The sequence below is a fragment of the Microtus pennsylvanicus genome, chromosome 11 (assembly GCF_037038515.1).
Source record: "Microtus pennsylvanicus isolate mMicPen1 chromosome 11, mMicPen1.hap1, whole genome shotgun sequence".
Classification (NCBI taxonomy): domain Eukaryota; kingdom Metazoa; phylum Chordata; class Mammalia; order Rodentia; family Cricetidae; genus Microtus; species Microtus pennsylvanicus.
This window is the reverse complement of record NC_134589.1, coordinates 14,056,944-14,069,819: the sequence shown is the minus strand read 5'-3', so window position 1 is coordinate 14,069,819 and position 12,876 is coordinate 14,056,944. Positions and strand designations below refer to the sequence as shown.

General features: G+C 52.8%; 1 protein-coding gene across 1 annotated transcript in view; it reads right to left on the bottom strand.

The window, feature by feature from the left end:
- Positions 1 to 12,544, bottom strand: part of Cacng4 (calcium voltage-gated channel auxiliary subunit gamma 4) — a 62,902-nt gene extending 50,358 nt beyond the window's left edge. Inside the window, exon 1 of the mRNA XM_075990294.1 lies at positions 12,115 to 12,544. Within this exon, the coding sequence (XP_075846409.1) occupies positions 12,115 to 12,334 (220 nt within the window). The 5' untranslated portion in view covers positions 12,335 to 12,544. The remainder of the gene's footprint in view (positions 1 to 12,114) is intronic.
- Between the last annotated feature and the right edge of the window lie 332 nt (positions 12,545 to 12,876).

The following is a 12,876-nucleotide window of genomic DNA, read 5'->3' as shown; positions in this document are numbered from 1 at the left end:
CCACACCTCATGTGTGAGGCGTTCACGAGCCTTTCCCTGTCAAGGTGTGTTGGGGGTAGGGGGCAAACCCAGAGCATTTCCAAGAAAAGGAGGAGGAGGAGGAAGGCAGAGGGACAAGAAAGGAGGGAGGAAGGAGGAGGGAGGGAGCCTGGAGACTAGAATGGGTATCTGTCCAATCTGATGACTGAGCAAGTCAGGGAGACTCAAGAGGTCAGCGGACCAGCTGAAGAGTATCCACTACACACTCTGCTGACCCTCTGCAATGGTCTCCACATCCCGGGACCCTGCCATTCTTTATCTGTCCCCATCCCTGACACTGGGAATCACAGCTATAGCTTTGAGGTCTGAGCAGAGTTTGGCTCCAGGCAGGAGGAATGAAGGATGCGTTGGACCATCCTTAGCTTTACCCCAGCAGGAGGAAGGAAGCACTGGACCATCCTTAGCTTTATCCCAGAGAGAAGAAAGATGCAGTGGATCATCCTTAGCTTTACCCCAGCAAGAGAATGAATGCATTGGACCATGCTAAGCTTTACCCCAGATGTTGCCTATTTGTTGTTGGATATCAGTGACCACTCAGCTTCTACCTCAGCTATCAATTTAGGGGCTCTGGACAGCCAGGTGGAGCTCTGTCTCCCAAAGTGATGATCTAGCATCACTAGCATCGATGAGCTTCCTCCATCCCCAGACCTTGGAGGCATGGAAGCTGCCCAGGTCATCTGCTCAAGTCAGTGGCAACATCCGGGAGAGCTATTTCTATTACGACAACTTCCAAACCACAGGAATGACAGAAATGGGGAAAAAAAGTGATGACATGCTCCGAATGCCGACAAGGTGCCAGGCGCAGGGAAGGGCTCTTTACATGTTTTGTTGAATGACATTAAAACAATCCTAGGAGCTGATCTCACAATACCTTGTTTTATGCGGAAAGAACTGGTGTTCAGAGGGACTAGGTCATTTGTCTGGAGACACACAGCTGACAAGTGGTAAAGCTTAGATTTGAACCCAGGTCTCTCTGACTTCCGTGCTATTGCTGCTTCTCTATGGACGGATGTGGGGAGAAGGAGTTAACTGTGATGAGCATTCAGATCTTGCTTCTGTCCCTGGCAGCCAGGAAGTAAAAGGCTGGGGGCAGGAAAGGCAGGCAGACTGGCCTTTTTTACTCATTCATTTCCCTCCTAGGCTTGATGTGGAACTCTGCTGGGTTAAGAAACTTCTTAGGCCCTGATGGGGAATCTTTGCCAACCAATTATCTTTAAGACCTGGGACCAAGATAGGGTGTGGCTTTCTGGGACCCGGATTAAAACGGCAGCACACAGCCCAGGTGCGCTCTCTCTGTGTGGTTCCCTCACAGCACAGCTGAGCTTGGACTTCTCGTTCCTGTTTCGTGAGTTTTGTCCTTATAATAAATAAAAATATAATTGTTTTATCTTTTAGCTAGCCTGGTTATTTCCCGAATTGAGATAACATATATTCACACTAATAATAATAGTGGGTAATAGAGTGAATACTTGTTAGCTATTATTTATAAATAATTTACATTGGTATAGTTTTTTTGTATATTGAGACAAGTTAAAATTATATTTGTTATTTCCGTTTACAATATTTGTATACCTATGCAAAGTTGTTCCGTTAGATTGTATACATGCATTTTTCTACCTCTCTTTAGGGCCTTTTGTATATTGATACAACTTTTAGGAAATATTTTCATATTGCATTAAATATATACCTCTGATCAAGATACTTATACATTGTTTACATTTTGAGGTCATTGTCCTCATTTGCTGCACATTTGTTTACAGATTATTTAATATTCTGACATGAAGTCTTAGTCTTTAAGTTATTTTTTATTTTTATTTTTTTGGATTTTTGAGACAGGGTTTCTCTGTAGTTTTTGGTGCCTGTCCTGGAACTAGCTCTTGTAGACCAGGCTGGCCTTGAACTCACAGAGATCCGCCTGCCTCTGCCTCCCGCGTGCTGGGATTAAAGGCATGCGCCACCACCGCCCAGCTTTAGTCTTTAAGTTATACAGGTATTAAATATTATAGGTCAATAGTTGTTCATGTTTGTTGTACATATAGTCAGATTAATTAGGTTCTTTAGATACATAGAGATTGTATTCTGCCTAGATAGGTAATCTTCAACCACTTCAAGGATCTGTAGAATGTGGTATTTAAATAACTTAGGGTTCTGTTGACATGAGACATGATCACTCCTGACAGCACCGATCTACTGCCGAGAGAATGTTGAGCACCGAAGACACTCCAATCTGAGTTTGTTTTCTTCTTGGCACAATTGGCCTTTGGGCAAGGAACTGCCCATGCCTCAACCACTGACAAAGTTGTCAGTGGTTGAGGCATGGGCAGTTCCTTGCCCAAAGGCAATTAGAGACACAAGGAAAAGGACTGCCAAACCTTCCAGCATTGGAGTGGTTCTGGTGCTCAAATTTCTCTGCCGCTAAGATGGTGCTGTCAGTTGCTAGGACTTACCAAATTGTCTCAACATGTCAAATGAACTTTGTTATTCTAAGTACCAATTCTCCTCGATACCCCTTAAACTGCTTGGTTGAAGCTTCCTCCTCTCAAGAGAATACTGTCTCTCCGTATCTAAGGCCTATCTAATGGCTATATGTACAACAAACATAGTGACCATCCTCTTATTCAGCCTAAGCCTATTTAATCTGATCAAACTTAAGACCTAAGCCTGGGCGGATGGTGGCGCACGCCTTTAATCCCAGCACTCGGGAGGCAGAGGTAGGCGGATCTCTGTGAGTTCGAGACCAGCCTGGTCTACAGAGCTAGTTCCAGGACAGGCTCCAAAGCCACAGAGAAACCCTGTCTCGAAAAACCAAAAAAAAAAAAAAAAAAAAAAAAAAAAAAAAAAAAAAAGACTTAGACTCTTTGGAATAGAATGTCTATTAAAACATTTACCATGTGTTCCTTACTTAATATTGTTTATGTTGGTTGTAATTTTATACTTGTTATCTGTTCCTATTGTATATAGTTTAGTATTGGGTTTGGATCGCTCTTATTTAGACAAAAGGGGGAGGTAATGGGGAATCTTTGCCAACCAATTATCTTTAAGACCTGGGACCAAGATAGGGTGTGGCTTTCTGGGACCCAGATTAAAATGGCAGCACACAGCCCGGGTGCGCTCTCTCTATGTGGTTCCCTCGCAGCACAGCTGAGCTTGGACTTTTTGTTCCTCTTTTGTGAGTTTTCTCCTTATAATAAATAAAAATATAATTGTTTTATCTTTTAGCTAGCCTGGTTATTTCCCGAATGTAGCTAACGTCTCCAAGTCCCTTTGGTTCTTTCGCTGAGATGCAGCAGCAATGGAGAGGGTGGCAGGGACGAATGGCACAGGCAGCAGGTATGGTGGTATAATCCCAGCACCTGGGAGGCTGAGGAGGGACGCCGCAAGAGCGCCTGGGCTATGTAGTGAGACCATCTGATGGAACCAAAACAGGCCGGGGATTGTAGCTCAGAGGCAGAGTGCTTGCCTAGCATGTGTGGGGCCCTGAGTTCAAACCTCTGCATTGTCAAAAGGAAAACAAAAGCAAGATGAGCGTGATGGTCCACATCTGTAATCCTGGCACTTGGAAGGCAGAGACAGGAGGATTAGGAGTGCAAAGTCTGCCTTGGCTACAAGGTGAGTTCAGCCTGGACTACATGAGATCTTGTTTCAAATATCCAAAAATAAAACCCCAAAACAACGAACAAATAAAATCTTGGGTTAGCACAGGGACCACGGCTTTAGTCTGCAGGTACCTTTATATCTGTATGCCCTGCCTGAGAGATTGGGGTTTGGAGGTGTTGTGGCTGCAGTCCAGATCCGAACTCATACACCTAAGAGGCCACCAGTGTCTGGGGGCAACCAGGTGAATGTCTGAAAATCCCAAGGAAGGGCTGATTGGTGGAGTCCCTGCACCCATCTTGGTTCCAGGTACTTAGCAACACTGGGTATGGCTGAGAGTCCACTCTGATGTGTCTGGAAACCAGGACAGAGAGAGAGAGAGAGAAACAGAGAGAGAGAGAGAGAGAGAGAGAGAGAGAGAGAGAGAGAGAGAGAGAGAGAGACAGAGAGAGAGAGAGAGAGGAGAGAGAGAGACAGAGAGAGAGAGAGAGGAGAGAGAGACAGAGAGAGACAGAGAGAGACAGAGAGAGAGACAGGCAGGCAGACAGACAGAGAAAGAGAGAGAAGTTGGGGGGGCAGCACTGTCTATGAATCGCACAGACCCTTGAACCCTTGAGCTGCACTGGGAAGGTCTGCTGTGTATGCTGGACGCTGTCACCGAAGTCCCTCATCTGCCTAGTTAGATTGTAGGGCTTATCCCTGGGGCCTCATGCAGGGAAGGGCCTGGGACAGATCTACCAAGCAGCCTCCTACAAACCCTCTATCTGGGAATCCCTACTCTGAAAGTGTATGCTGGTTGCTCTCCCATTCCCTTCCCTACTATACCATTTCAGTGAGACCTGGTTTCAAAAAATATAAACAAGCAAACAAAAAGATGGCTGTGGTAAAGACATATCTCAGTGGTAAAGCAGTTGCTAGTAAGCGTGGGGTACCACAAGAAAAAAAACAATTAAGGGTGAGGATTTGGGGGGGGCTGTCTTCCTGGGAGAATGGAACCAATGTGTTCCTTTTAGAAGGTGTCCCAAGAGTGACTCCTGCACACATACCAAGAATGAGGCTGCGGAGGAGAACAGGGGCCACCACGGCAGAAATGCCGCACTGAGACATGGAGCCCTGCAGCAGTGCCCGTCCCTGTGGCTCTGCATTTATGGCTGCTACCCTGATGCTTAAGCTATGGTGGCTGTTTATTGCCCCAGTGGAAGCTGTGCTGGGGACAGATCCTAACGGGGTGACCTCTGCACTCACTGGAGCTCAGCTGTTAGTGACCCTCATCGCTGCCTTATGACTTGGGCGAGCCACTCTGCTTTGCTGGTCCTGAGTTCCCTTCGCCTGTGGTGTGTGAGGACCGAGCTTCGTCAGCAGTTCACAGGCCGGCTGCGGCCTCGTGCTGGGGTGGCACAGGCAGGTGAGCCTTGCTATTAATAAAGGAAGGAGTTTGGGCACTTAAAGCAGATGCCAGGTCACCCCATTAATAGACCTGCCCCACCCCTTGCTTGAGTTCCCTGTGTGTCTCTGGAGGTTAGAGAACAGAGTAGAGCTTCTGTCTGGAATCAGGCCTGCCTGCCTTCACCCCAGACTAAAGGATGCTTCCACTAGACCAATGGGCCAGTGGGACATGGTGACATCTGAAGACACATGGAGTGGTCACAACAGGAGGAGCACAGGGCAGTGACAGAATGCCGAGGTTCAGAAACCCTACCTACTAGTGAGCCGCCGGTGGCAACGAACCTTGGGCCAGGTTAGCTATCACAGGCTCCTGTGAGGCTCCATGGAAACTTCCAGCGCTACTGCCGATTATGAACATGGAGGTTCATGATGTCCAAAACCCGAGTCAGCCCTGGATCTGATTTCCTACAACTTCTTCTTCCTTCTCCAGTCATCTCCCTTCTGGACATGGCACCATCGCCCAGCCGGCTGTACAGCGTCAGTTCCGACCAGCAGCCTCGGCTTCTCTCATTCTCTGCTCCCCACCCATCCATCCTCTCCTTCATACCTCCTATCTCTGCAGCTGCCGTTTGGCCCCAGGACTTTAGCGTGGCCATCCACCATAGGGTCCAGCTGGCCTCCTAGTCTTCTGGAATCCCCCTCGTCCACCTAAAGCCAGAGGATCTAAAAACAAATTGTCTCAGCCAAGTATGTCTGTGGCGGTGCATATCTGTAATCCCAGCACCTGAGAGGCGGGAGCAGGAGGCTCAGGGTTCGAGGTCAACCTTGACTACATACAGAATTTTGGCCTTGGCCTCAGCTACATAGGACCTCGTCTCAGAAAAAAAAATAACTTAAAAAAAACATCAGATACTTAAACCCAACCAGTCTGACTAGCAGCAGCAATCCCCAGCAAAAGGAGGAGGGACCCCTAATCCTGGTCTTGAGCCTCCCTGGGCCACCCTATCTGGACTGCCCTCGGCCCACCTTGATGATCCATCTTCATTCACGTCAGGTTTGGTTCAGCTGTCACTAGGACTGGGTTGCAGCCTCCCCCAGGACACTCCTTTTCTGACTCCACCAGAGAACAAATTAGCAGAGAGCTGTCAGTTGTTTCGTCAGACTGTGTATCCTGCTCGCATCAAGGATCTAGGGCCTCCCAGGTCTGAGGACACCGGGTTTTTTAGCGTGCTTGTGCCAAAAGAATGAATGAATGAACGAACGAACTAACGAATGAATGAAGTGTGCTGACAGGCAGGCAGCTAATATCGCAGACAGGTGACAATACAGTACAGCTGAGGTATTCAGAAGGAGCATAAAGCTCCTGTCTCTAACAGAAGCGCTCAGAGCTTCACCCAACCTGCAAGCTAAATCTGATTCTGGGAGGTGAGAAGGTTCCAATCAGCTAAATTGCATGTGTCAGATCAGGAGACAGAGGCCAAGCAGTCTGTCCTCTCCACACCGAATGAGCCCAGCTTGGCTGTGTTGGTCTCTGCCTTCCACGTTTCTGAGACCCTGGGTCCTAGGACCAGAGGTCCCTTCCCCACTCTGCTTTTCTGTGACTGCTTGCTTCCTGGAGGTCCTCAGAATCCGAGCTACCGGGGAGACTGACACAAGAGATGGATTGTAAACCCGTGGGTTGCACTGCTGAGCCTCCCTGAAAGGGACACAGAGCTTCTCCAGAGCCAGGTCTGTGGTGGGACCCTGAGAGCAGCCCTCAGACCGGGGTCCATCAAACTGTCTGGCTTTTCCTTACTAAGTCAGCTGGCTCCAATGAAAAGGAGCTGGTATTTCTTTCAAGAAGAGAGAAAGGAGGGGGCTTGGGCTGCAGCTCAGTTGCGTGAGTGTCCAGCATGCAGAAAGTCCTGGGTTTGATCCCCAGCACCTGCATAAACTGGGCGTGGTGGTGCACGCTCGTCTGCAATCCCAGCACCAGGAAGCAGAGGCAAGATAAGAAGGAGTTCAAAGTCATCTCAGTGTGCTGAGTTCAAGGCCAGCCTGAGCTACATGAGACCCTAGTGTGAGACAGAGAGAGGTAAGATGAGGACAGAGAGAAACACAAAAGACTGAGACCATCTGGTGTTACGAGCAAGTAGATATGAGAGGGGGACCCCCAAATGACTGGGGAGTGAGTGCCAGCTGCTGAGTGGGGGCAGGAAAAAAAAGCACTGTTGACATGGACTAGCTGCTGAGTGCCCCCAAGTTCCTATGGTGGTCCCCTAATCTTCAATGTGAACAGCAGGACATGCAGATGGGGCTGGGGGCATATTTAGATGAGACCATAGCGGAGGATTCTCTTAGAAGGGATTGCACAGACAGCTTCCTCCTTCTGTTACGTGAACACTCTAGGGCAAGCAGCCATCAACAGGCCTGGAAGAGCATCCCACCGGAAGCCCAGGAGCCAGCCTCTCTACCTTGGTCTTCCTGGGCTCCAGAACCACGGGAAGGAAACGCCTCTGGTTTAAACGGCCCTGCCTCTGATATTTTCAGCCAATCTCTTAGGTGAGCAGATATGGTAAAACAGTCCCTCAACTGCCCTTTCCCAAGCCTGAGTGGTTGACATACAAGATCCCACAACTGCTGGAAAATGAATGGCCTACATTGAAGCTGACGTGGGCTGGGAAAGGCAGCCCTGACGCAGAAACTCCACCCACCTTGAACCTTAACTTCTCCACCTCGAAAAGTCAGGAGAATTAATATTTACCTGAAAGGGTTGTTGACAATTACACACATCTATGAACGTCTCCAGTAAGTCATGACAGCTATTAACACCAAGAGGCCAGCGACCCAAAGGTGGCACCTCAAAGCGGTAGGATGGAGAGCCTGCTGCGGCCACTACCACCCACCACAGCCAGACTGGATGCGTTGTCTGTGGTTAGCACAAGTTAAAGAACAACAAACTCAAAAGGCGATGTGTCCCGGCACAGTGCAGGGCCTTGCAGCTGCTGTGGCAAAGCGACCGTTTGGGTGCAGGCTGAGTGGCCTGGTTCATCCCAGAGTGCGGCATGAAGACCCACTTCCCAGCTCACCTACCATGAAAGAACTCAAGATGTATGAAGAGTACACACCCCTCCCACCTGTGGACAGGTGGACAGGGCTTAGAAGCCCCGGGAGCAGGCACCCTAGCTAGCCTCTCGCTTCTTTCACACAAGGCACAGTGCTAAGAAATACATTTTCTAAATCTGTGTGCCATTGTGGGAATAAAGCCTGGGGACACTAGTATGAAAGATTCTGGCCAGCTGATGGTGGTGGATGTGACCAGGGCAAAGGAGTTGTCTGTCTTAAGGTTCTAGAACCTTCTCTACACTTTCTCCTTCTAGTGCCCAGCACTGAGCTTGCACAAAGGAGGCATAAGAGCCACACCCCCAGTGTCAAGACTGTCTTGTTAAGCTTCTGACAGAGTCGTGAGTGTGCTGGAGGCGGCTTCATCTACGGGTGATGTGGTGGAGGGGGAGCACGGGAGGGAAGTGTGCTGTTCAGGCTCCACTTGGCTCCAATGCTAACACTGAGTCTCTCAGGGGTCTGGGCCTCAGCAGCCTGTGTGTGCTTTGGGGTGCCTGATGGGTGTGGAGCCTTGGTAGATGGCTCTAGGCTTGCGCTTCTGGACCCAGGGTCTTCTACCTCCACATCCAAAGAGTGCTCTGTCTTTGAGCAGGAAGTGATCTCCACCTTCCACATCCCAACATTACAAGGGATTCAACAAGGATTTGTTGCTGATGCCTGGGACAGAACTGACTTTGTTTCCCCTTTCCTTTGTCCCTGGCTTCAGAGATAGACAGAGAGATGCATAGTGGGGTGAGGGCAGGGTGGGGAGGGTAGAAGAGCACCTGGTGGGACAAGCTAGTCCAGAACACAATGGAAGGAGAGAGCGAGGGAGAGAGGGAGGGAGGGAGAGAGAGAAGTGTGTTATGCAATTAATGCACTGGCTGTACATTCTCGCTTCCAAAGGCCTTCCTGCCAGCCACCCAACCTTAGAGCTGGGCTCCACTGAGTAGCCAAATACTTGGTTCTATTTTTAATGGCAACCAAAAGCTGCTGGGGGGAAAGGGCAGGATGACAGGGCGGGAAGAGCTTCGTAGTGATAGAGGCTCAAATCTGGCCTTGCTGCCTCCTCCCTGGGTGCCCCTGGGCAAGTCCCAGAACGGCTCCTTCTTGCCGGCACGGCACGTGTGGGTGAAGGCAGTACTTCACAAAGCTGTGTGAGCCTGCTGGGGAGTACTGTGCCCCGTGTCTTCTGACATTTGTCCAGTGGAAAGTCAGGTGGGTGGAGGAGATGCTATTTGATGGGTGGGGGGATGGGGCAAGGTCAGCTCTGCTGAAGCTGGACATAGCGGTTGTCCCTCTCAGGGGTCTCTGTGGCCCCAGCACAGAGTGTTGAGCTCTCCAGGTCTAACACGCATAGGAAAAACACAGGAAATGGAATGGGCTGTCAGTGAGTTAGTTGCCAGCAAACCCACCACCTTCCCGAAGCTGCACTCAGCTATGGGTATTCGCTGCCCGCTGCAGTAGTCCATTTCTGCCCAAAGGTTTCGTCTCTTCATCTCCTCCATCTCTTAATTTAGATGTCATGCTTGTGTGTGTGTGTATGTGTGTAATGTGTGTGTGTTGCAGATGTCATGCTTGTGTGTGTGTGTTGCAGATGTCATGCTTGTAGGGGGGACTGTTGCTAGAAAACAGGAAGAAATAGTGTATTTTACCCACATGAACTAACACAGAAGGAGCAACCCCCGAAATACCTCTCAGTGTCCCTAGGGAATGGCCCAAGGTGAGCTGCACTGTCTTGGTCTCAGACCCTGGCCACGTGCTGGCTGGCATCACAGGAGGCATCAATAGCTCTGGGAGCTGTCAGCTTCCATGCCGTGTTCTTATGAGATAAGCTGGCAGTTCCCGCCCAGTTATGGATTTGAGCATTGGACAAGGAATCCTGAACTAACTCTGGATGGCGCTGGGTCTCGGGAGGCTGTTCTGACCCGGGGGGGGGGGGGTAGACACAGCCTGCCTGTCCCTCAGAAACCCCTGAGCTTTGGGGACTAACAGAGGCAGCCCAGTTCTTCCCATGAAGTCCCCCAGATGGCTCTCTCTGCCAGGCGAGCCAGCTGCCCTGATCAGCTCCGGGCTCTCTTGATGAACAGTGAGTTCAAACGGCTCGAGGCAGCTGGCAAGACGCTAAGTGCAGCATCAATCCTAATTAGGATGAGGAATTAATACAGAAGCACTGGAGTCACCGAGCAGGCCAGGCTTGACAGCGTTCAAGTTTCCCTTGGGAAAGGGGAAGGTCCCAGCTCCATAGGCTTCTCGGGGGTGGGGGCGACAGTGGCCTGATTCCCTATGCCACACTTGGCAAGCAGGTTAGCTTGGGAGGTAGAACACGGCCCGCAGCCCTTGCTCTCTCTCTAACTCCGGTGCTGTGGCAGGTAGTGACGTGGGTACATTCTCCAGTAGAGGAGTAGGTGTTCATAATCTGAGCATCTGCATACCCAAAATGATGGTTTTCAGAAGAAAAGAGGGGGGTGTCATCGAGGGCCCACTGGCTCCTCTGTGAGGCAGGCGTGTTTTCCCCCTTAACTATTAATCTCACACTTCTGTCATCGACAGACTGCTCAGAGCTCTGGCATGAAGCTCCAAAGTGCAGAAGCAGCCCTGATCTGGAGTCGGTGTTGGGGGACAAAGGTGGATAGGAGTCCGGGGTCTGGCAGGGACAGCGGGGGCGTCACGGAGCAGACACGACCTCACAAAGCCTCCTTTCAGACGGCTTCAACTGCAGCCAGGAAGGGCCCTTTTTCTAAGAGCGGGTCCCCAACCTCCCCTCACATCCCACCACACTTAGCGGAAGGGGTCGTAGTTGCAGCCAGAGGATGGAAGAATTTCCTCAAGCACCCAGGGGCGGAGTGAACACAAGACAAAAGGTGACGGGAAAGAAAGAGGAAACACTATCCAAGGATTTTTTTTTTGAAAAATTAAAGCAATGATTGCCAACTCCCGTTCCGTACCCAGTCTCAGAGCCAAGACCAAGCAGTGGTTCAGACAACAACCTGGCAGAACCAGACCGCCCCTCTGTAGACACCTGTTAGTTCGAGTTTCACAGTTGGGTACAAGGGCGCCAGGAGGGCTAAGAAGTCGCGTGCATTTCGGGCGTCGGAGGCATCTGGTCCGCGCTCCTGGAAGCGGTTCCCACAGTCCAGGGAACCCGATCAACCTTAGCACACCTCTCAGGTCTCTTAATGCGAGGGCGTCGAAGAGCCCCGCCCTGCCCTGACAGAACGACCACGCCCCTCCCAGCCCACTATCGGTCCGCGGACGGCCCCACTCCCCAGTGTGGTTCCTAAAGAGGTCTTTTGCAGCCTTCCTGCTGAGGGGCTGTGATCCAGGGCACGCTGCTTCAGTTATAGGAGACGCGGTGTGGTTCCCCTCTTGTCCCCCATCGCGCATGGAGGAGTGAGTCTGTGGCCTCTTGGAATGTGAGAAGGGCGTCCGGCTGGAGCTACCTGGCTCCCCCAGACCCGCTCGGGGGCCCAACCTGTACCCCATTCTCACTCCCTCAGTTGGGGGCTTGGAGTGAGCACCTAGATGCCCCGGTGCTCCCCGCCCCCGACCGGCCCCGCCCCAGGATGGCCAGTTCCCATAGCAATCGCACAGACACCGGTTGCCAAGCAACCCCTCCCCCTCCTCCCGCGTCCGCTCCCCCACAACCCTAGACTCCTCCCGCCCCCACGCCAGCCTCCACCTCCCCCAGGGGCGCCGGCGAGGCCCCTGGGGATCGCTCCGCTCTCGGGTTGCGCGCGTGTGCGTGAGTTTCTGTGTGTTTCATTGTGTCTGTGCGCGAGGGGGTGTGCGCGTGCGATCGGAGAGTTTGTCGGATCAGTGTGTTGGGGAAGGTCCCCAGCCTGGAGGGACCCGAGGCTACTGCACCCATGTCCGCTCGGGGACCCACCCTCCCGGCTTCAGGTTCTTTGTGTCTCGAGTGGAGCCAGCGCCGCGCCCACCCCTCCCCCGGCCCGCTCCCCAGGGCAGTGTGTGCGTGTGCATGTGTGCGTGCGCTGGGGGCAGGGGTCGTACCTTCGATGCAACACACCCGCCACAGTCCCGAGTGGGTGAGGTCGCCGCGGGCGCGGCGGGGCGGGGGTCCATCGTCCATAGTCAGGTTGGTGCCGTTGCAGATGTGCGCGCTGGAGTACAGCCAGTAGTCGGTGCCGATGGCGATGGCCATGAGCGAGAAGGCAGCAAAGGCTCCGGCCGTGGTCAGCAGCATCTGCAGCCCGCGGTCGCATCGCACCATGGTGGGCGCCTCATAGTCCGCCGCCCGCCGGCCCGGCCCGCCGCGCCCGCCCGCCCTCCTCCCTCGGCGCGCAGCTCCGGGGGCGCCAGGGGCTGGGGGGCCGAGGGCCGGGGGGCGGCGCCGCGCTGCGCGCTCCGACCCCGCGCCCCGGGCGTGCCTGCGCTCGGGTTGCGCGGGGCTCAAACTCCGAGGCGCGGCGGCGTGTGAGGGCTGCGCGGGCTACGCGGGCCGCCGGGCGGGCTGGCGGCGGCGGCGGCGGCGGCCGGGGGCTCCTCCCTCTCGGCCCGCCCTCCCCTCCGTGAACGGCCCGCGCCCTCCGCGCCTCCACCCACCGCCCGCCGCGCTCTCTCGGCGCCGCCCCTCCGCCTCGGGCCCCGCGCTCGCACTCCCCCGGCCGGGATTTCCCCTCCCCCCACTCCCCTCCCCGCGCTCACGCGCGCTCACTTTCTCTCCCAAGCTTCATTCACATTATTAGAGCGAAGGAAGCAGAGGGAAAGGTTGGTTCCCTGGAAGGACCCTGGGGAAGCCGCGTCTCCGGTCAC